The 22,909-nt window shown below is 45.8% G+C and overlaps 1 protein-coding gene across 2 annotated transcripts in view; it reads left to right on the top strand.

Annotated features, from left to right (window-relative positions):
• SCTR (secretin receptor) overlaps positions 1 to 22,909 on the top strand; it is a 75,080-nt gene that overhangs the window by 15,986 nt on the left and 36,185 nt on the right. The window contains exon 3 of one of the 2 annotated variants that reach the window (XM_070768920.1): positions 21,153 to 21,260. The exons of the other annotated variant lie outside the window; for it this stretch is intronic. Coding sequence (XP_070625021.1) covers positions 21,153 to 21,260 — 108 coding nt within the window. The remainder of the gene's footprint in view (positions 1 to 21,152; positions 21,261 to 22,909) is intronic. 2 annotated transcript variants of the gene reach the window in all.

The following is a 22,909-nucleotide window of genomic DNA, read 5'->3' as shown; positions in this document are numbered from 1 at the left end:
TGACGGGGGAGGTAACAGAAAGGCAGTGTGGGGTCTGGGAAACTCAGGGTCCATTGCTGGCTGACCCTCACTGGCTGTGTGAATGTGAACAAATTATTTAATGTTCTGAGCCTCACTGTCCTGATCTATAAAACAGAGGTGATAAAGTATATTAGAATTATAAATATATGTAAGATAAAGATGTTAAATATAGGTGCTTCTTAAAGATTATTAATTTAAATATTAATTATTATTATTAGTCAAGACAGTCAATATTATTAATTTGCTCTTTACATATTAATTTTATTTCTACTCCCTTCCTTCACTTATCTTCTTAGCTTTTACTCATCTAAAGGTAGCGGAGGATGTGGCATTAAGAAAAGAATCCTTCACAAATAGTCAAACAAAGATTTGTACAGACGAGGTCTTCACTGTACTGGCTACAGTTACCGACAGGTAGAAACAACCCAAGTGTCTGTCAGCTGATGAAAGATGAAGATGTGGTCTGTACATACAATAGAATAGTGTTCAGCCTTAAAAAGGAGTGAAGTACTGGTACATGCAGCAATGTGGATAAATCTTAGGTGGTGCTATTGGTAAAGAATCTGCCTGCCAGTATAGGAGAGGCGAGAGACAAGGGGTTTGACCCCGAGTTGGAAGATCCCTTGGAGTAGGAAATGGCAACCAACTCCAGTATCCTTGCCTGGGAAATTCCATGTACAGAGGAACCTGGTGGGCTACAGTCCATGGGGCTCCAAAGAGTCAGACACGACTGAGTGACCAAGCACACACGCACGTGATATGATTCTACTTATAGGAAACGTCTAGATCAGACAAATTCACAGAGACAAAAGTTAGATCAGTGGCTGTCAGGGGCCCAGGGGAAAGGGCACGCGGAGCACCTGTGCAGGCACTGCCTCTTGGTGGCGGTGAAATGTGTAGAACTAGGTAGAGGTGCTGGCCACACACGACTGTCCTAAATGCCACTGACTACATTTTAAAATGCTTTCACTTTCCTGCACTGGAGAAGGAAATGGCAACCCACTCCAGTGTTCTTGCCTGGAGAATCCCAGGGACGGGGGAGCCTGGTGGGCTGCTGTCTATGAGGTCGCACAGAGTCAGACATGACTGAAGCAACTTAGCAGCAGCAGCAGCAGTGGTTAATTTTATGTTATATGAATTTCTTTTCAATAGACTTTATTGAAAAGTCTCTTCCAAGTGTCTGCACCATTTAAATTTCTACCAGCGATGAATGATCATTCCTGTTGTTGTGTATCCTCGCCAGCATTTGATGTTGTCAGTGTTTTGTTTTTTTAATTGTAGTAAAATACCTGCAACAAATTTTACTATTTTAACCATTTTCATCTATTTATTTTTCTTCCAGTTTTATTGAGATATAGTTGACATACAGCATTGCAAAAGTTTAAGGTATATAGCATAATGATTTGACTTACATACATAATGAAAGTATTATCACCATAAGTTAAGTGAACATCTGTCATCTTATATAGGTACAAAGTTAAGAAATGGAAAAAAATTGTATGATGCAAACTCTTCGGATTATTCTAACAATTTTCATACATACCATACAGCAGTGTTAATTGTCTTTATCATGGTATACATTACATCCCTAGTACTTATAACTGGAAGTTTGTACCTTTTGACCACGTTCATCCAATTCTCCCTAACCCTGCCTCTGGTAACCACAAATCTGATCTCTTTTTCTATGAATTTGTTTTTGATGTACAATTGACCTATAAAACTATTTAATTTCTGTTACACAATTAGTAATTTAATATTCTATACATTTCAGAATGATCACCATTGATGAATCTAGTTATGATATGTGACCATACAAAGATACTACATAGTTATTAACTATGATACTACATAGTTATTAACTATATTCCCCTCTCTGTACATTTCATACCTGTTCAGTTCAGTCAGTTCAGTCGCTCAGTTGTGTCTGACTCTTTGTGACCCCATGAATCACAGCACGCTAGGGCTCCCTGTCCATCACCAACTCCCAGAGTTCACCCAAACTCATGTCCGTCGAGTCAGTGATGCCACCCAGCCATCTCATCCTCCGTCGTCCCCTTCTCCTCTTGCCTCCAATCCCTCCCAGCATCCGAGTCTTTTCCAATGAGTCAACTCTTTGCATGAGGTGGCCAAAGTACTGGTGTTTCAGCTTTAGCATCATTCCTTCCAAAGAAATCCCAGGGCTGATCTCCTTCAGAATGGACTGGTTGGATCTCCTTGCAGTCCAAGGGACTCTCAAGAGTCTTCTCCAACACCACAGTTCAAAAGCATCAATTCTTCAGCGCTCAGCGTTCTTCACAGTCCAACTCTCACATCCATACATGACTACTGGAAAAACCATAGCCTTGACTAGACGGACCTTTGTTGGCAAAGTAATGTCTCTGCTTTTCAATATGCTGTCTAGGTTGGTCATAACTTTCCTTCCAAGGAGTAAGTGTCTTTTAATTTCATGGTTGCAGTCACCATCTGCAGTGATTTTGGAGCCCCCCAAAAATAAAGTCTGACACTGTTTCCACTGTTTCCCTATTTCCCATGGAGTGATGGGGCCAGATGCCATGATCTTCGTTTTCTGAATGTTGAGCTTTAAGCCCACTTTTTCACTCTCCACTTTCACTTTCATCAAGAGGCTTTTTAGTTCCTCTTCACTTTCTGCCATAAGGGTGGTGTCATCTGCATGTCTGAGGTTATTGATATTTCTCCCGGCAATCTTGATTCCAGCTTGTGCTTCTTCCAGTCCAGTGTTTCTCATGATGTACTCTGCATATAAGTTAAATAAGCAGGGTGACAATATTCAGCCTTGACGTACTCCTTTTCCTATTTGGAACCAGTCTGTTGTTCCATGTCCAGTTCTAACTGTTGCTTCCTGACCTGCATACAGGTTTCTCAAGAGGCAGGTCAGGTGGTCTGGTATTCCCATCTCTTTCAGAATTTTCCACAGTTTGTTGTGATCCACACAGTCAAAGGCTTTGGCATAGTCAATAAAGCAGAAAGAAATGTTTTTCTGGAACTCTCTTGCTTTTTCAACGATCCAGCGGGTGTTGGCAATTTGATCTCTGGTTCCTCTGCCTTTTCTAAAACCAGCTTGAACATGAGGAAGTTCACGGTTCACATATTGATGAAGCCTGGCTTGGAGAATTTTGAGCATTACTTTACTAGCATGTGAGATGAGTGCAATTGTGTGGTAGTTTGGGCATGCTTTGGCATTGCCTTTCTTTGGGATTGGAATGAAAACTGACGTTTTCCAGTCCTGTGGCCACTGCTGAGTTTTCCAAATTTGCTGGCATATTGAGTGCAGCACTTTCACAGCATCATCTTTCAGGATTTGAAATAGCTCAACTGGAATTCCATCACCTCCACTAGCTTTGTTCGTAGTGATGCTAAGGTCCATTTGACTTCACATTCCAGAATGTCTGCCTCTAGGTGAGTGATCACACCATCGTTATTATCTTGGTCGTGAAGATCTTTTTTGTACAGTTCTGTGTATTCTTGCCACCTCTTTTCATACCTGTAGCTCATATATTTTTGCAACTGGAACATTTGTATCTCTTAATGTCCCTCATCTATTTCTTTCCTCCTCCACCCAACTTCCCTCTGGCAACTACCTGTTTGTTCTCTGTATCTGTAACTCTGTTTCTGTTTAGTTTTGTTTATTCATATGTTTTGTTTTAGAGATTTCACATATAAGTGAAGTCATACAGTATTTATCTTTATCTGACTTATTTCACTTATCATAATACCCTCTAGGTCCATGCATGTTGCCACAACTGTTAAGATTTCATTCTTTTATATGACTAATATTCCATTGTGTATATATACCACATCTGCTTTATCCATTCATCTACTGATGTGTACTTGAGTTGCTTCCATATCCTGACTATTGTAAATAATGCTCCAATGAACATTATCTTTTCTAATTAGTGTTTTTGTTTTCTTTGGATAAATACCCGGGAGTGGAATTGCTGGATCACATGGTAATTATATTTTTAACTTTTTGAGGACTTTCCATAGTTTTTCCAGAGTGGCTGTACCAATCTACATTCCCACCAACAGTGCATGAGGGTTCCATTTTCTCCACATCTTTGTCAACACTTGTTATTTCTTGTCTTTTTGATAATTGTCATTCTGAGAGGTGTGAGATTACATCTCATTGTGGTTTTGATTTGCATTTGGCTGATGATTAGTGATGCTGAGCATCTTTTCATGTGCCTGTTGGCCATCTGTATGTTTACTTGAAAGAAATATAATCTAAAAAAATACATAAATTTCATCATCTTAACCATTTCTCAATGTGCAGTTGTGTTAAATTCACATTATTGAGCACCGAATCTCTAAAAACCTTTTATATTGCAGAACTGGAGCTCTGTACCCATTAAACAGAAACTGCTTTTCCCTCTTCCATTATCCACTGGGAACCATCATTCTACTTTATATTTCTATGAATGAAATGGTTCTAGGTACTTCAAATAACTGGAATCATACAGTTTTTGTCTTTTTGTGATTGCCTTATGGTATCTCATTGTGGTTTTGATCTTCATTTCATGATGATTAGTGATGTTAAGCATGTTTTCCTGTGTTTCTTGGCTATTTGTATGTCTTATTTAAAGAAATGTTCTCTCAAGTCCTTTGACCATTTTTAAGTAGGGTTGTTTAGTTTTTAATTATTGAGTTACAGGAGTTCTTTATATATTCTGGATATTAGCCCCTTATCAGTATATGATTTGAAAATAATTTCTGTCATTCTGTAGTTTACCTTTTCATTCTCTTGATTGTATCCTTTGATGCTGCTGCTGCTGCTGCTAAGTCGCTTCAGTTGTGTCCGACTCTGTGCAACCCCATAGATAGCAGCCCACCAGGCTCCCCCATCCCTGGGATTCTCCAGGCAAGAATACTGGAGTGGGTTGCCATTTCCTTCTCCAATGCATGAAAGTGAAAAGTGAAAGTGAAAAGTGAAAGTGAAAAGTGAAAGTGAAAAGTGAAAGTGAAGCCGCTCAGTCGTGTCCGACTCTTTGCGACCCCATGGACTGCAGCCTACCAGGCTGCTCCGTCCATGGGATTTGCCAGGCAAGAGTCCTTTGATGCACAAAAGTTTTAAAGTTTGACTTACTATAATCTACCTAATTTTACTTGTGTTATCAGATCTTTTGGTATCATAGCCAAGAAAGCATTGCCAAATCCAATCCCATAGAACTTTCTCCTAAGAATTTTAAAATTTTAGCTCTTACATTTAGGTTCTTGGTCCACTCCGGGACTTGGTGATGGACAGGGAGGCCTGACGTGCTGCGATTGGTGGGGTCGCGAAGAGTCGGACAGGACCGAGTGACTGAACTCAACTGAATCGTTCTTTTGCATTTAGACATTCAGTTTTCCCAGCACCATTTGTGGAAGGATAGTCTTTTTCTCATTGAATGGTCTTGGCATCTTGGTAAAAAAAATCACTTGACCATACATGTGAAGGTTTATCTGGGGGATGTTTATCCTATTCCATTGGCCTATTCTATATGTCTGTCTATATTCCATTGTCTATATTCTATACGTCTGTCTTTATGCCAGTACCACACTGTTTTGATTACTGTAGCTTTCAAATAGGTTTTGAAATCAGGAATTATGAGATCCTCAACTTTGTTGTTTCTCAAGATGGTTTTAACTATTCCAAGATCCTTGGATATTCCATTAGGAATTTTAGGATGAATATTTCTATTTCTGAAAAGGAAAGTGTCACTCAGTCATGTCCAGTTCTTTGCAACCTCATGGACTGTAGCCTGCCAGGCTCCTCTGTCCATGGAATTCTCCAGGCAAGAATGCTAGAGTGGGTAACCATTCCCTTCTCCAGGGGATCTTCCCAATGCAGGGATGGAACCCAGACTCCTGCATTGCAGGCAGATTCTTTACTGTCTGAGCCACCAGGGAAGACTGATAATTTTAAATAAATTCTAAATAAATAAATATTAAAATATTTCTGTCATTTGGATTTTTCTTTTTTTATGGCCATGCTATGTGGCTTGTAGGATCTCAGTTCCCTGACCTGGGCCCCTGAAGTGAAAGCAGTGGGTCCTTACCACTGGGCCACCAGGGAACTCCTTGTCATTGGAATTTTAATACAGATTGTATTAAATCTGTAGATCACTTAGGGTAGTATTGACATCTTAAAAATATTAAGTCATCCAATCCATGAACACAGAATGTCTTTCCATTTATTTGTGTTTTTAGTTTCTTTCAGCAACATTTGGTAGTTTTCAGTGTGTAAGTCTTTCATCTTGTTGGTTAGGTTTATTCCTAAGTATTTTATTCTTTTTAATGCTATTATAAATGGATTTGATTCTTAATTTCCTTTGTAGGTTGTTTCTCATTAGTTCATAGGAATGCAACTAATTTTTGTGTGTTGATTTTTAAAAAAATTTTTACAATCTTGTGTTCACTTCCACCTCACAACAATGCAATCAGCTACAACTACACACATATCCCCTCTCTCTTGAGCCTCCCAACCCCACCCTACCTCTCTAGATCATCACAGAGCACCAGACTGAACTCCCTGTGTTATACAGGAACTTCTCACCAGCTATCCATTTTACACATGATAGTGTACATATGTTGATGCTAGTTTCTGCATTCATCCCCCTCTCTCCTTCCCCCACTGTGGCCACAAGTCCATTCTCTACATCTGCATCTCCATTCCTTCCCTGCAAATAGGTTCATCAGTACCACTTTTCTAGGTTCCATATGTGTGTATTAATATACAATATTTGTTTTACTTCATTCTATATAACAGGCTCTAGGTTCACCCACCTCAGAACTGACTTAAATTCATTCTTTTTATGGCTGAGTAATATTCCACTATATATATGTACCACATCTTCTTTATCCATTCATCTGTTGATGGACATCTAGGTTGCTTCCATTGTCTTGGCTGTTGTAAATAGTGCTGCAGTAAACACAGGGGTACACGTGTATTTTAGAATTGTGGTTTTCTCAGGGTATATGCCCAGTAGTGGGTTTGCTGGATCATATAGTAGAGTTATTCCTAGTTTTTTAAGGACTCTCCGTACTGTTCTCCATAATGGCTGTATCAGTTTATATTCCTACTAGCAGTGTAGGACGGTCCCCTTTTCCTCACACCCTCTCCAGCATTTATTGTTTGCAGATTTTTTGATGATGGCCATTCTGACTGGTGTGAGATGATGCCTCATTATAGTTTTGATTTGCATTTCTCTGATAATTAGTAATGTTTGTATATTGCTTTTATATCTGCCCTGTCACTTTGCTGAATCCACTTCAGAAATCATTAGGGCTTTCTACATGTAAGATCACATTGTCTAAAAACAGATAATTTTACTTTTTTCCTTCCTTCTTTTATTTATTTTTCTTGCCTAACTGTTGTAGACTAGAGCTTCCAGTGGGCTTCCCTGGTAGCTTAGCTGGTAAAAAATCCGCCTGCAATACAGGAGACCCTGGTTCAATTCCTGGGTTCAGGAAGATCCCCTGGAGAAGGCACAGACTTCCCACTCCAGATTCTTGGGCTTCCCTGGTGGCTCAGATGGTAAAGAATCCAACTGCAATGTGGGAGACCTGGGTTCAATCCCTGGGTTTGGAAGATCTCCTGGAGGGCATGGCAACCCACTCCAGTATTCTTGCCTGGAGAATCCCCATGGACAGAAGATCCTGGCGGGCTATAGTCCATGGGGTTGCAAGGAGTCGGACATGACTGAGCAGTTAAGCACAGCGCAGTACAGGGCTTCCAGTACTACGCTGAATATAAGTGGCAAAAGTGGGTATCCTTGTCTTGTTCCTGATCTTACAGGAAAAGCTTTCGGGCTTCATCACTGAATGTGATGTTCACTGTGGCCTTTACATATATGACCTTTATTTTATTGAGATAGGTTCCTCCTATTTCTAGTTTAAGTGTTTCTATCATGAAAGGATGTTGATTCTTCACCGGTTGAGATGATAATGTGTTTTTTGTTCTTCTGTTAATGTGGTGCATCACACAAAGCAATCTTCATATGTTGAACCATCCTTGCATCCCAAAGATAGATCCCACTTGGTTATCGTGTGTAATTCTTTTAATGTGCTGTTCAATTCAGTTGCTAGTATTTTGTTGAGAATTTTTGTATCGTTGTTCATCAGGGATATTTGTCTGTAGTTTTCTTTTCTTGTAGAGTCTTTATGTGTGTTTGGTATCAGATAATCCTGGCCTCATAGAATGATTTTACAAGTGTTTCCTCCTTTTCAGTATCTTGGGAGTATTTGATGAGGCTTGGTGTTAATTATTCTTTAAATGTTTGTTAGACTTCATGAGTGTGGCCATCTGGCCTTTCCTTTGTTGGGAGATTTTTTGTTACAGATTAAGTCTCCTGACTAGTTAGAGGTCTGTTCTGATTTTTGTTTGCTCCTGCCTCCGTCTTAGTAGTTTGAGTGTTTCTGGAAAATGATCCTTTTCATCTAACTTATTCACCAGGCATATTCTTTTGTAGTACTCTTCTCTCCAGGTCACGGTCTTTGTTCAGGAACTTCTTGAGCTGTTGGTTATCTGCTTTCTTGTTGTCCCCCGTGGCCAGGCCCGTGACTCCTTTCCCACCCAACCCCACACACTCCCAGGAACCAGCCACCACCCGAGCTGCTGTTCCTGCTGTGTCGTAGCCTCCTTGTCCTCTTAGCTGTGTCTGTGATGCTCCCCTCTCTTCTCCCTTCCTGTCTGCTTCCTTGCTCCAGGGAAGACAACTGTTTGACATCTAGTCTATTTGTGATGGTGGCTGTAAGGTGGAGGCAATCCCATCTCTGTATGTGAATTTCATTTCAATTTTTGAAAGGAAAGAAAAAGGAAGAGGAGTGGAGGTGAGGAGAGGGGAAAGGAGAGGCCCAGGCTTTTAAATTAGACTGTGTGATCTTAAACAAGTCCTTAATGTCTCTGGACCTCAATTTCCACATCTGTTTTATGGGATTTGTGTGAAAATAAAAACATTCATTCAAAAATATTTTTTTTAATTTTATTTTATTTTTAAAATTTACATAATTGTATTAGTTTTGCCAAATATCAAAATGAATCCATCACAGGTATACATGTGCTCCCCATCCTGATCCCTCCTCCCTCCTCCCTCCCCATACCATCCCTCTGGGTCGTCCCAGTGCACTAGCCCCAAGCATCCAGTATCGTGCATTGAACCTGGACTGGCATCTCATTTCATACATGATATTTTACATGTTTCAATGCCATTCTCCCAAATCTTCCCTCCCTCTCCTTCTCCCACAGAGTCCATAAGACTGTTCTATACATCAGTGTCTCTTTTGCTGTCTCGTACACAGGGTTATTGTTATCATCTTTCTAAATTCCATATATATGCGTTAGTATACTGTATTGGTGTTTTTCCTTCTGGCTTACTTCACTCTGTATAATAGGCTCCAGTTTCATCCACCTCATTAGAACTGATTCAAATGAATTCTTTTTAATGGCTGAGTAATACTCCATTGTGTATATGTACCACAGCTTTCTTATCCATTCATCTGCTGATGGACATCTAGGTTGCTTCCATGTCCTGGCTATTATAAACAGTGCTGCGATGAACATTGGGGTACACATGTCTCTTTCCCTTCTGGTTTCCTCAGTGTGTATGCCCAGCAGTGGGATTGCTGGATCATAAGGCAGTTCTATTTCCAGTTTTTTAAGGAATCTCCACACTGTTCTCCATAGTGGCTGTACTAGTTTGCATTCCCACCAATAGTGTAAGAGGGTTCCCTTTTCTCCACACCCTCTCCAACATTTATTGCTTGTAGACTTTTGGATCACAGCCATTCTGACTGGTGTGAAGTGGTACCTCATAGTGGTCTTGATTTGCATTTCTCTGATAATGAGTGATGTTGAGCATCTTTTCATGTGTTTGTTAGCCATCTGTATGTCTTCTTTGGAGAAATGTCTATTTAGTTCTTTGGCCCATTTTTTGATTGGGTCATTTATTTTTCTGGAGTTGAGCTGTAGGAGTTGCTTGTGTATTTTTGAGATTAGTTGTTTGTCAGTTGCTTCATTTGCTATTATTTTCTCCCATTCTGAAGGCTGTCTTTTCACCTTGCTTATAGTTTCCTTTGATGTGCAGACGCTTTTAAGGTTAATTAGGTCCCATTTGTTTATTTTTGCTTTTATTTCCGATATTCTGGGAGGTGGGTCATAGAGGATCCTGCTGTGATGTATGTCAGAGAATGTTTTGCCTATGTTCTCCTCTAGGAGTTTTATAGTTTCTGGTCTTATGTTTAGATCTTTAATCCGTTTTGAGTTTATTTTTGTGTATGGTGTTAGAAAGTGTTCTAGTTTCATTCTTTTACAAGTGGTTGACCAGTTTTCCCAGCACCACTTGTTAAAGAGATTGTCTTTAATCCATTGTATATTCTTGCCTCCTTTGTCAAAGATAAGGTGTCCATATGTGCGTGGATTTATCTCTGGGCTTTCTATTTTGTTCCATTGATCTATATTTCTGTCTTTGTGCCAGTACCATACTGTCTTGATAACTGTGGCTTTGTAGTAGAGCCTGAAGTCAGGTAGGTTGATTCCTCCAGTTCCATTCTTCTTTCTCAAGATCGCTTTGGCTATTCGAGGTTTTTTGTATTTCCATACAAATTGTGAAATTATTTGTTCTAGCTCTGTGAAGAATACGGTTGGTAGCTTGATAGGGATTGCATTGAATCTATAAATTGCTTTGGGTAGTATACTCATTTTCACTATATTGATTCTTCCAATCCATGAACGTGGTATATTTCTCCATCTATTAGTGTCCTCTTTGATTTCTTTCACCAGTGTTTTATAGTTTTCTATATATAGGTCTTTAGTTTCTTTAGGTGGATATATTCCTAAGTATTTTATTCTTTCTGTTGCAATGGTGAATGGAATTGTTTCCTTAATTTCTCTTTCTGTTTTCTCATTATTAGTGTATAGGAATGCAAGGGATTTCTGTGTGTTGATTTTATATCCTGCAACTTTACTATAGTCATTGATTAGTTCTAGTAATTTTCTGGTGGAGTCTTTAGGGTTTTCTATGTAGAGGATCATGTCATCTGCAAATAGTGAGAGTTTTATTTCTTCTTTTCCAATTTGGATTCCTTTTATTTCTTTTTCTGCTCTGATTGCTGTGGCCAAAACTTCCAAAACTATGTCATTCAAAAATATTTAACACTTCTTGTTTTGAGATGAAAATGGTAAGATTGATGGCATGTAGACTCCTCTCTTATGGCTTAGGAATATGTTTTTGTACACTTGGCAGAGACTTGATATGCAAGCTTCATCATATAGGGGTTGCTTTTTCACACATCACAAAAGATCAAGAGCTCATGCAGAGTTCCTGGGTGTTATCAGATCCCATATTCCTCCTCTCTTTCTGCTCACTGTGTGACATGCACCGCCAGGTTGTAAGGTGGCTGCAGCACCTTAGGAGGAGGGGAGAGTATTTTGGGCGAAGAGAGATGAAAATCATGAGTTCAGATCAAGACACACATAATGGAGACTTCAGAGGAGGATTGGGCTGGGGAACACTTTTCTTTGGGTGGCAACTGAGACTGAGGTTGTAGGAAGAGTGGCCTTGAGATCCCTGCACTTACCCACCAGGTGCAGTGGAGGCAGGAGGAAGATGGTGCCATGGGAAGCAGAGGTCAAGCAGTGTGGATGCTGTGATGTGCTCTGGCCAAGTTACTAGCCTCTGCATGAGGGATGGGCAGGATGAGAACTTCCTTCCCCTATGCTGGCTATGGAAGGTGCTTTGGGGGAACCAAACTGGGACCTTATGGCTCAGAGGGGGCCCACCATTGAGTCACAGCCTCCTGAATTCCGGGGCACCCTCTGCCACCCCAGGAACAGCAGCTGCCTGCATGTCCACAAGGAAAATGTCTAAAATTCTAGTGACAGAGTGTGGGACTTATATTCAGGCCTTAGGGATAAAGCCCAGAATGTCAGGCCCCTGGGAGAGATGATGGTAAACTTCAGCTCACATCAAGAAGTTACAGATGGTTATTTTAAAAATTAGCATCTGAAGTGTTTAAATATGCCATTGTTCCCCAGGGCTCCAGGATGAGGTTCAGCTCCTGACTTGGCCCTTTTTCATGCATCCACTCCAAATATTTCCACTTGGCTCAACCAAATTGCTTACAACTTTCTGACCATGTCAGTTCTCTCATGCTTCCGGGCGTTTGCACGTACTGATCCCTCTGCTTCGGCTCCATTTCCTCTTCTCCAGTCCTGTCAGCCACTCCTCCAGGAGATGATTTCTGCTGGCATAGCTGGCCACCCTGACTTCTGCAGGACCACCCCACCTCCACCCCCAACATTTCTTTCCCTCCTGGCACATCTGCACTGCATCGTGGAGATGTGTTTGCTGGACTGGGACAGACTGTGTCACTTTCCTCTAAGACCTAGCACTTGGTGTGTGTTTGTTGACTGACTTACAAGGTGAATGAGTGCAGACCCTTGACTGAGAGTAGACAGAGGAGACCTGAAGGAGACAGAGGGACATGAGGCAGAGCCTTTGTGGTAGAGGATGTGGTTGCTCCCAGCTTCCCCAGCTCATCACAGACCAGCCGAGGTGAGTGGTGTGGCCACGTTGCCCATGGCAGGTGCTTCCCAGAGCCTGACCTGGCCCATCACCCTGTGGGCGCTGACCTCAGATTGCAGGACCGGGGAGGCTGTGAATATACCCAGGTTGACTGACTTGCAGCAGGTCTGACTGTCTTCTGTTCCCAGAGTCCTACTTGGGCATCCAGGGCTGAGAGGGCTCATTAGGGACTCCCGCCAGGTTCTGCTGTGAGCTCTTGGGGAGACCTTGCTCTCTCCATGCAGTGAGGCCGTCCTTTACTCGCAGTGTTTGCCACTATGTCCTGCCAGGCTGGTGAGCGAAGGGCCCAGGCTGACCCCACCCTAGCACAAAGGCTCAGACCTCTTCGATCTCTTTTGCATTTTGGCCTTCTGCAACTTTTATTTAGGAAAAAGTGTCTGTTGCTCTGAAAACCTGGTTTAAAAGCCCCTAAGCCAGAAGATGTGTGAGGACCCAGCCTCCTGGGAAAGTTTTCAGGCCTTTTCTGCTCAGAGGTTGAGAAAGCTGAGCCAGAAAAGCCATCATGGAATATAGAATGGATGTGGTGGCTGCAGGGGAAGATTCCCTCAAAGAAAGAAAACAGGAGAAACAGCAAAGCCATGGAGCCCTTGGGTAGGCTCAGCCCCAGTATCCCCATCAGAACCTGGTGGGTGGAGGGGCTGGGCTGAGGCTGCCTGGATGTGGGTCCAACCCTGTAACTCTGCTCAGGAGCATGACTCCTGAAGGCCCTTCCATCCCCAGGAAGGATCTGTCTGATGCCTGAGGCCAGAGGGGGCTGGCAGATTCTCTGCTGGGGGTACAGGGTTAATGGTTAAGCTGACTGGTCTTCCCTGGGGAGGAGGTTAATGTTTGAATGCTAAGAGAGGCACAGGAAACGCCACTCACCAAGCTGTCACCAAACTCGGCACACTTATCACAGATAAAAAATTAACTCCTCAGCTATTCTGGGCTAGGTGACCAAGGCCTTCCCAGCATTTCCTGGGAGCATTTCAGGGTCACCCTAATAGCTGCATGGCCTGCCTTACTGGGCTATTTATTACTCTGTTTTCAGAAGCTGATACCCCCTCAGAGCTGGCTGGTGGCAGGGCTCTGCCTCACCCTAGGGAGGAATGTTCTAGAGACAGAGAGGTGGCAGGAAAGGTGTGGGCTTAGTGGTTGGACAGACCTGGGCAGGTGCACTGCTCTGTCACTTAGGGGCTGTGTGACCTTGGGCAAGACCCCGATCCTCTCTGGGTCTTCATGTCCTTGCCTTCAGAGTGGGGACTCACCATCCCCTTTTCCTCTTCTCTTTGCCAGTGGGCTCCCCACTCCCAAAGAACATGGGCTGCCTTCTAAAGGGTTAGGGGGTCAGTGTGCCTTTTTATTGAGGTGAAATTCACATGATATTAACCGTCTTATTGAACAGTTCAATAGCATTTGGTGCATTCACAGGGCAACCACCACCTCTATATAGCCCCGAGCATTCTCATCTCATCACCCCAAAATAAAAACTGTACCCATCGCTCCTCATCTCCCTCCTCCCTCTGCCCTACCCCTGGCAACTGTACATCCACTCCCTGTCTCTGTGCATTCACTGACTCTGTTCATTGTGTACGAATGGAGTCCGTGACCTTTGAGTCTATCTCCTTTCACTAATGTTTCCAAGGTTCATTCATGTAGTGGCATGTATCAGTGTGTCTTACATGCTGGCCTTTAATGCAGTTTCTCTAACAAACGTTCCAGGTCCTTTTCTGGATTCTCCTGGCCCCTGATGGCCTCTGGCAGACAAACACCCTGGGACAACCCTCACCCTACCCAGAGCTCACCTCTCCCTATCCTTTCTTTGCCACAGCTGACCTTGGCTCATTTTTCAGAAACAAGAAACTTACATTTATGTAGCACTTTAGACATTTTTTTTTTTTTAGTTCTTAAAGCAACCCATGCAGTTAAGTATGATTACCATCCCACTTCACAGATGAGGAAGTTGAGGCTCTTAGAGGCACAGGATCACCCAGTGCTGAAAGAGGACTCTCAGCCCACATCTTTTGACTGCAAATCCTGAGGATTGTTTATTTTGCGATCCAGACTGAACTGTGAGTGACTGATATTCTCACTCTCCCCAAGAAGATTTGCATTTGAGAAAAAAAAAAATAGAGGAAGAGAGAGACTGTTGGTGCCAATTAATGTCTAATTTGAGTGAGAGATAGCGTGAAAGGAAGCGTTTCAGCTGGAGGAGGAAGAGCTTGTGGGTGGTTGAGGAGGGCTCTGTGGGGCCAGGGCAGTCTGTACAGTCTGGGGAGGAGGAGGCTCAGGATCCGTGCTCACAAGCTCAGAAGCACTTGCTTGGGCAAGCCTCTTGGAGGGAGAAGAACCAACCTGCCCCAGGGAAGCAGCACCCAGCCTCCCACTCAGAGGGTCTGTATCTCATCCAGTGCAGCCTCCTAACTGCATGACCCTCTCTGCTTGGATTCTGCAGTAGTGGAGAGCTCACTACTCCCCAAGATAGTTCATCCCAAGGAACAAATAGCTTGTGCTTCTCGGTTTAAAGAGAAGCACCCCAGACACTCTGTTGTGCCTGCCTCCTGTGCTGTGCTTTTTAATGCCTTTGCCTCCTGGGCCTCCAGTTCCTCTGACCCCACCCTGACCACCTCTGTGTGTGGTCCAGCCATCACACACAGGGCAAAACAGTTCCCGACCTAAATACTGTAGGTCAGGTCATTTGCACGGCCGAAGAGACCTCCTTAGGGTGCCCTTGGAGTGGGCTGAGGAAGGCAGAGGGGGCTTGATGAAGCCAGGAAACCGGCTGTTGGTTGTGCTTGTCTGGATGTGTCCCCATAGCCATTTCCCCTCTGGGTTTTCCCACTGTCTGGGGCAAATGGGCAGCAGGGCCCTTGAGCTTCTTTCAGGAACCTTCTGTTCCCTTCTCATCACATCACTCTTGTCTCCCTAGTCTGAGTGAAGTCTTGCTCTGTTTCTGTTTTTTCAGAATTATGATTGCAAGGTTTTCTTGCAATCAAGAAAATCAAAATTATGATTTTCTCAAGAATTATGATTGCACCAGAATTCCTCTTTATCCTCCTGCCCTGGGGGACCTTTGGAAACAGGTCAGGGAGATTGTAAGTTTTCCTCCTTCTGGGAGGCTGTGAACCAGTAGTCTGAGAAGGAAGGAGAGAAAAAAGGGAAAAAAATGCCAGGAGGAAAAAAAGATCCACTGCACACACACATCATTTACTTCCCACCAAAATTCTAAGGGGGCATTATTTTATAAATGAGACCAATTTTATAGATGACGAAGGTGGGGATCATACATGTAAGTGGTGTGTTCAGAGCTCACTCTATCCCCACCACACTTCACCTCAGCCCAGGACCCCACGCTCTGCCGCGGGCACTGGGCAGGCACCCCCTGCTGCCCACATGGCGTTAGTGGCCTGATGCTTTGTTTCCCTACTTGAACTTTCCCCAGTCTTCCCTCCCATCCCCTCCAGCCAGGTGGTCAGTGTTGACAGGTGACCTCAGAGATGGTAGAGGGTCAGGGGAGTCCCTGGGCCCTGCTTGCCTCACAGCAGCCCTGCCCTCCCTAGTGGCTCAGTGACAGTAGATCTACTTACAAAACTCCTCCATCTCTTACCTCATGGGTCTCCCTCAACCCCGACTCAGGCACTGAGCTTTGCAGCTCTGGGTCTAAAACTCCTAGCCCTCCCCTAACCCGGTGACCCCAGTTTTGTGCTAGAGCCCAGGGGAGGCCAGACCAGGATGCCATGCCACCTCTCTTTCATGCTCCACCTGTGCAGCCATCCCTCACTCGGAGCAGGAGCCTGTAGGGTGTGGGGTCCAAGGCCCTCCATTCACACCCTGGAGCAGTGCAAACGGGGTCCCTGCAAGCAGCCAGGAGGCCACTCTGTTCCCTGCTCCCCCGGCCATAGGCCTTCCAGCCCACCTGCACCAGGCACCATCTGTACTGTGGTCTCCATAGTATTTTTTTCCTTTATATCAATGGGTTGACTCTTTTTTTTCATCATGCTGTGCATTAGATCTTAGACTTACTCATCATATATGGCTTCCCTGGTGTCTCAGTCAGTAAAGAATCTGCCTGCAATGCAGGAGACCTGAGTTCAATCCCTGGGTCAGGAAGATCCCCTGGAGAAGGAAATGGCAACCCACTCCAGTGTTCTTGCTTGGAGAACTCCATGGATAGAAGAGCCTGGTAGGCTACGGTCCATGGGGGTTGCAAGAGTCAGACACGACTTAGCAACTAAACCACCACCATCATATATAACTCCAACTCTGTAATCTTTGACCAACCTCTCCGTCTTCCCCCCAGCACCCGCCCCTGGTAACCACCGGTTCTATTCTCTGCTTCTATGAGGTTAACTTTTTTGGATTCCGCATACCAGTGAGATGATAACAGTATTTGTCTTTCTGTGTCTAGCTTTTTTCACTGAGCACAATGTCTTCTAAGTTCATCTGTGTTTTCACACGTGGCAGGATTTCCTTTTTAAAGAATTTAAAATATTTCGGCTGAATGATATTTCATCGTGATTTTCTTTATCCGATTCATCCTTTGATGGGCACTAAGGTTGCTTCCATGCTTGGGCTGTGGCAACAGTGCTGCAGTGAACATGGGCTGCAGATAGCTCTTGAGACAGGAATTTCATTTCCTTCGGATGTGTATCCAGTAGTGAGATTGCTGGATCATTTGGTGGCTCTATTTTAATTTTTTTGAGGAAGCTCCACTGTTTTCCCCAGTGGCTATACCAACTTACATTCCCACCAACAGTGCATGAGGGTTCTCTTTTTTAAACTGACTTTTTTTTTTAACTTCAGTCAGTTCAGTTCAGTCACTCAGTCGTGTCCGACTCTTTGCGACCCCATGAATCGCAGCGTGCCAGGCCTCCCTGTCCATCACCAACTCCCGGAGTTCACTCAAACTCACGTCCATTGAGTCGGTGATGCCATCCAGCCATCTCATCCCTGGCGTCCCCTTCTCCTCCTGCCCCCAATCCCTCCCAGCATCAGAGTCTTTTCCAATGAGTCAACTCTTCGCATGAGGTGGCCAAAGTATTGGAGTATCAGCTTTAGCATCAGTCCTTTCAATGAACACCCAGGACTGAACTTAGCCTCATCCTAAACAGCAATAACTACAAAATCATGGCTGTGATATACTTGTTGTATAACCTTTTAATGCATATTAACTTGTTTTTTAAAAGGTGTAACTATTAAAATTAAAAGTGTTCAACCATGTACCAGCCACCAGAGCCTACCAGTGAGACAGGCTCCTCACATGTGGGACCAGGTCTGTTCCAGTGCTGAACCTGTCCTGACAGCAAGGCCAAGGCTGGGAGAGGATGGCCATGTCACAGGGCTTGGGACATGAGCAGTACCATGTGGAGTTAGCGTCCAGGCCTGCTGCCACCAACGGTCAGCCTGGAGGTGGGATCCTAGCTGCTGTCACCCTGTCTGTCACTTTGCCTCTTGGGGCCTGGGTTCCTCATCTCTGCTTTGGGGCAGTGACCCTACTTGACCCCTGCATTGTACAGCGCCAGCCTGGACAGCCCCTTCCCAGCCTTTTCTTCCCCCTGGCCAATAGGAAGGATATGGGCATAAGCCAGCTGTGGGGGGACCTGTGTCCCTCTCGCTCCACCCTCCCCCCCACCAGCTGCTCCTCCCTTGCTTTCTGTCAGCACCAGGCCATTGTCCCTGTGGGCCAGACCTGACATGACCCAGCTCAGGAAGCCTGCCAGATGCCCTGGCACCCTTCCCATCTGTCTGGCTAGCCGGACGTGGGTTGGGTTGTCCGGCCTCAGGGACTCGGGCCAGTGCCCTGGCTGACCTGATCAGCCTCAGTCCTGAAGCCACTTCTCCCAAAGTGAAGGAAGAGGCTCCTTCGTGTTCCCGCAGCGGGCAGCGCCCCCAGTGCTTCTAGGAGGAAGGGCGGCTGCGTTGTAATTCTGCAGAAGTCAGAATTTGGGCGGGGCTCACCCTCCAGCCTCCAGGTGCTGTGCCGGAGTGGAGGCACACCATGCCCCTCTGTCCAGGGCCTCTCAGGACCATGTCACTGTCCCAAGGGCATCTGGGGAGGTGAGAGTCACTCAGGGGCCTGGTGAGCCACGTCCATGGTGGGAACCTGGAGGACCGGTGCCCAGACAGTGCAGAACCTTCCTGTGTACCCTGGGGAGGTTCAAGAAGAAAGAAGGTCCAGCCCACCCTCTTTCAGTGCACACTGTGAGAGTTGGGATGAAGGCTCTGGAACATCCAGGGGGCGTTCATATGGCCCACTTTCCTCAAAGAACTCAGACACTGGTGCTTGGCCCCCTGGAAGCTTCCACTGTCACTGTGGGAGCTCCATTAAGCCCCACTCAGTTCCCGTGGCATTCTCCTCCTCTGTCCTCTCCCCTCTTGCTCAGGGCCACAACCTCCCAGGGCTGCTCTGCCTCAGCCAGGCATCTTTCCCTAAGATACTGGGGCTGGTGCCTCTGGAGACAAGCAGGTAGGCAGAACCCATGAGGTGGCACCTGGGAGCCTGGCTGAACAGTTACCTCACAGCCCTTCCGTTTCCTGGCTGGGTGACTCCAGGTACCCACCTCCTTGCTTTATTGCTTCAGTTGTAAATGAGGGCAGATTTGGGTGCCTTGCAGCACTGTTGTGGGTTGAATGCTCTCCTGTGTGTACAGCACAGAGCGACTCCTGCTGGCATCAAGCAGAGCTGGCAAGCAGAGGATGTGGGATTCAGAAATCATGTGTGGCATCACAGTGAAAGCCCATTTACAAGGAGTGGGTGACGAGGAGGGGAACAGGGGCCAGAGACTTGGGCATTCATCCTTTCCTTAGACACTTGTTGAGTGCCTGTGCCTTGCGCCGTCCTTGTGGGCACAGGCCTCTGGCGGTCATGAATCAGACTGGTTCCTGCTCTTTATATCAACTGCCCGGAGTTGGGAGCCATTTGCACCCAGGCACCAGGAGGAGCCCTGCCCCCTCCAGCCATGACCTCCCCTGGCCTCTCACAATCATCTTGGATGGGTTCCCGGAGCCCAAGGCTGGTGTGAGCCCAGAAGAAGGGGCTTCTGCAGCAGGAAGGGAGGGATGCAGTATGAAGATTCTCAAAGCAAAGCCTAATGACCACGTACAGAACACCTGTAGGGAGGTCTTAGCCTGCAGATTCCCGGGACTCAGGACTATCAGAACCTCCGCAGTGACACAGATGTCCACTGCAGGATCAGTACCTCTAAAGTGGGGCAGATCGCCAGGGGGGCTTCACGTGGAGGGAACAAAAGTGTCCAGGAGGATGCTGGAACTTTGAGCCTGGTTTTATTCATGCCTGAAAAGAGACTCTTGCTCTTTATAAAAACTGGGAATTAGCCAGCTGGGTAATCCAGGGACCCCTTCAGACTGCACCTATCCACCAGTCCCTGGAGCTAAAAATTGCCCTGCAGTTCAGAGGACCCAGCTGGGTCCCCCCCTCCCAATGCCAGGATGAAACAGAAAAGGACTTGGTGAGGAAGAGGATTGGGGAGGATGGCGGGAGGGAGCTGCCATTCCCTGGCACCAGTGAGTGCCAGGCTTTCCACGTGGAGATTATCTCTTCCCCTGGACAACCTCAAAAGGAAGCCATCTGTTTCCCCAAAAGAGCTGAGGGCTTGGGCAGCGAGGTGTGGTGAGGAGGATTGGAACCCAGGTCTCTGGGACTTAAGAATCTTGAGTTCTTTCTGAAGGTTGTGGGCTCCAGGGTGGTGTGTTCTGCTTTGTGTTCCCCAAACTGGATGCAAGGTGACTGCGGACCTCACGGTTCACCTCTCTTTCCAGTGTGCTCCAGACCTTCCTGGGTGATATCCTCCCAGGTGGCATGGGCCCCCAGAAGTCTGTCACAGGAGCAGTTTCTCTGATTTTCTTCCCCTGGGATCTACTGTGGAAGAATTGTTATGTTAAATGATAATTTTTAACAGAGTATACCTGCCAAGCATTGTACTTAAGTAATGAGAGAACCAGTAATACATTAACCACTGGTTCACAGGAGAATTCAAAGTACTGTATATATAAGGCAAATAGATGCAAAACTGGCTGAAAACAATTTCATTTAAATTTTAGAGAATTGATAGTCATGCAAATGCAAAGAAAATGACAGAAATGTGGATCCCAAATGCCTTTGGACAGGACTCATTAGCATGGCCATCAGTTAGCTACAATTTATAGAGTTGTGAAATAGCTCAAAGACACAAAAGGCCAGAGAACCTCAGAATCAGGTAAACCAGAAGGCCATGCTTAAGACAGCGCCTAGTTTTGCATTATAGACATCCAGTAATTTTTTTCACGTCAGAGTCTTTCAGTTACCGGAAGTGGGCCACTGATCTGGCTCTGAGCTTCCTAGCAGCCAAACAAAACAAAGAGGAAACAACCTCAAATTCAGTGTCTATAAGGACAGATATATACTAGCTGTTCACCATAAGTTCAGCTTTGTGTTGCATTGAGACCAGATTATCCTTGGGAGGGATGTTGGGGGGGCGACACCAGGCACAGGTGCTGGGGATGTGCCAGGCTGTGGGGGTGGGGGGGCTGTGTCCACGTTGAGACACTGTCTGATGCTGCTGCTCTTCTCGGCAGGCTGCAGGGGGCTATGGGACAACACCAGCTGCTGGCCATCCTCTGCACTGGGACAGACAGTGGAAGTGGCATGCCCGCGGTTCCTCTGGATGCTCGTGGGCAGGAATGGTAACAACTCAGCCTGGGGGCCCAACTGGGCAGCTGTGGGGCAGCCCTCCGGGTGGGCCTTGGCCTGGAGGCACCAGGCCAAGACATCTCTGGGGACGAGAGTGAAAGGAAGGATGGGAGTGGTCCTTGCTGGCGACTGGAAGCCTTGCTTGGGGGTGTGTGGGGTGGGCTGAGTTGTCAGTGCCAAGCAAGGGTCCAGGGGGCCAAGTACCAGGGAAGGGGTAAAGGGGGCCAGGCCTGTTCCTCTCTGCCCTATGTTCCCATTGAGGGGCTACCCTCCTTCCTTGCACATTTCTGGTCCCTTAGCACCCAGGGCCTTCGCTCCAGCCCTCGTGTCTGGGTCCCACTTAGCCTGGGCTAGCCTTCCAGGACACTTACTTCCTCTGTGCCCTCTCTACTAGGCTCTGCTGATGAACTCTGCCCTCTCTGGAAGCTTCTGGTCTCCTGGGGGATCTCTCACCCGAGCAAAGCTGTAGTTTATAAGGATTTCCTTAATTTCAGACGAGGAAGTGAGGAAGTTGTCTCAGATAGGGAACACTTAGGGACTAACAGGGACTAACGCTGGACAAAACCCTGTCATGTACTAGGCATTTTTACAGATTTAAACTTCAGTTGTCACAAAACCCCTGCAAACCACAGACCTTTTCTCTCCACTTGGCTTAAAGAGTGAAAATAACAAGGTCTGAGAGCAGTTTAGCCTTGGCTTCAGGTTCACAGCTGGGAGGCGGAGAGACAGGGGCTGCAGTTTCTTCTCTTGGCCACCCAGTGTCGCTGTGGGGCTGCAGGATCCTCCCACCTGCACGGTCTCACAGAAGCGCTGCCCCCTGAGTTCCATGCTAGGGAGCCAGGGCACGGTTGGGGGATGAGGGTCGGCAGGGATCATCTCAGCCTGGGGCCTACTGTGCTCGTACCCAGCTGCGGGCCTAGGGAATTGGCCAGCCCAGAACCATAGGTCAGGACCAGTCCAGCCTCAAGTTACCGAGAACATTTTGTCCTCTACCTGCTCTCTGCCCATAAATCCACCTTGGGTCTGGAGTCTGAAGAAAGTCTCTTCAATAGTGTCTCGAGGGTTCCAGGGCACCCCACCCCAAGAAAGGAAGGTGTCCAGTGAGAACAAGCTGGTGCTTCAGACTCTTCCTTTTGAAAGAAGAAAAAAAGTAGAATAAACAACTGTTTCTCAGGGCACCTAATACATGGGCCCAGGCAGAATGGGTGTCTGTGTGGCTGGGAAACCACAGGCTAGATTATGTACCCAGATACTTGTGTGTCTGTGCTGGAGCCTAGAATATTCCATCTAGGATGCATTCCTTTGATTCTTAAGAGGGCCCTGATCTTCCAGTATTTCTTCTTTAAAAGCACACTTCCTGAGTGGGGTCAGGCCTTGGCTTTCTTTCCCTTCTGTCTTGATGGGGGATGGGAGCCTTATAGCAGCAGAGATTCCTAACCTGATGAGGCTTTTGAGAGTCAGATAAAAGCTTTGACCTGGCTCTTCCCTGGACTGCTAGCGTGTGCATGCACACACAAACACACATTTGCACAAAAATACTGACTGTACTTTTGGGGACCCTTGAAGTGTTTACTGACCTGAACCTGGGTCAGAACCCCTGACATATTAGGAATTAAACTCAGGGGGAGTGGATGGGAGCCCA

The sequence above is a fragment of the Bos indicus genome, chromosome 2 (genome assembly GCF_029378745.1).
Source record: "Bos indicus isolate NIAB-ARS_2022 breed Sahiwal x Tharparkar chromosome 2, NIAB-ARS_B.indTharparkar_mat_pri_1.0, whole genome shotgun sequence".
Taxonomy (NCBI): Eukaryota; Metazoa; Chordata; class Mammalia; order Artiodactyla; family Bovidae; genus Bos; species Bos indicus.
Note: the sequence above shows the minus strand (reverse complement) of the source record. Positions and strands in the feature narration are given on the sequence as shown.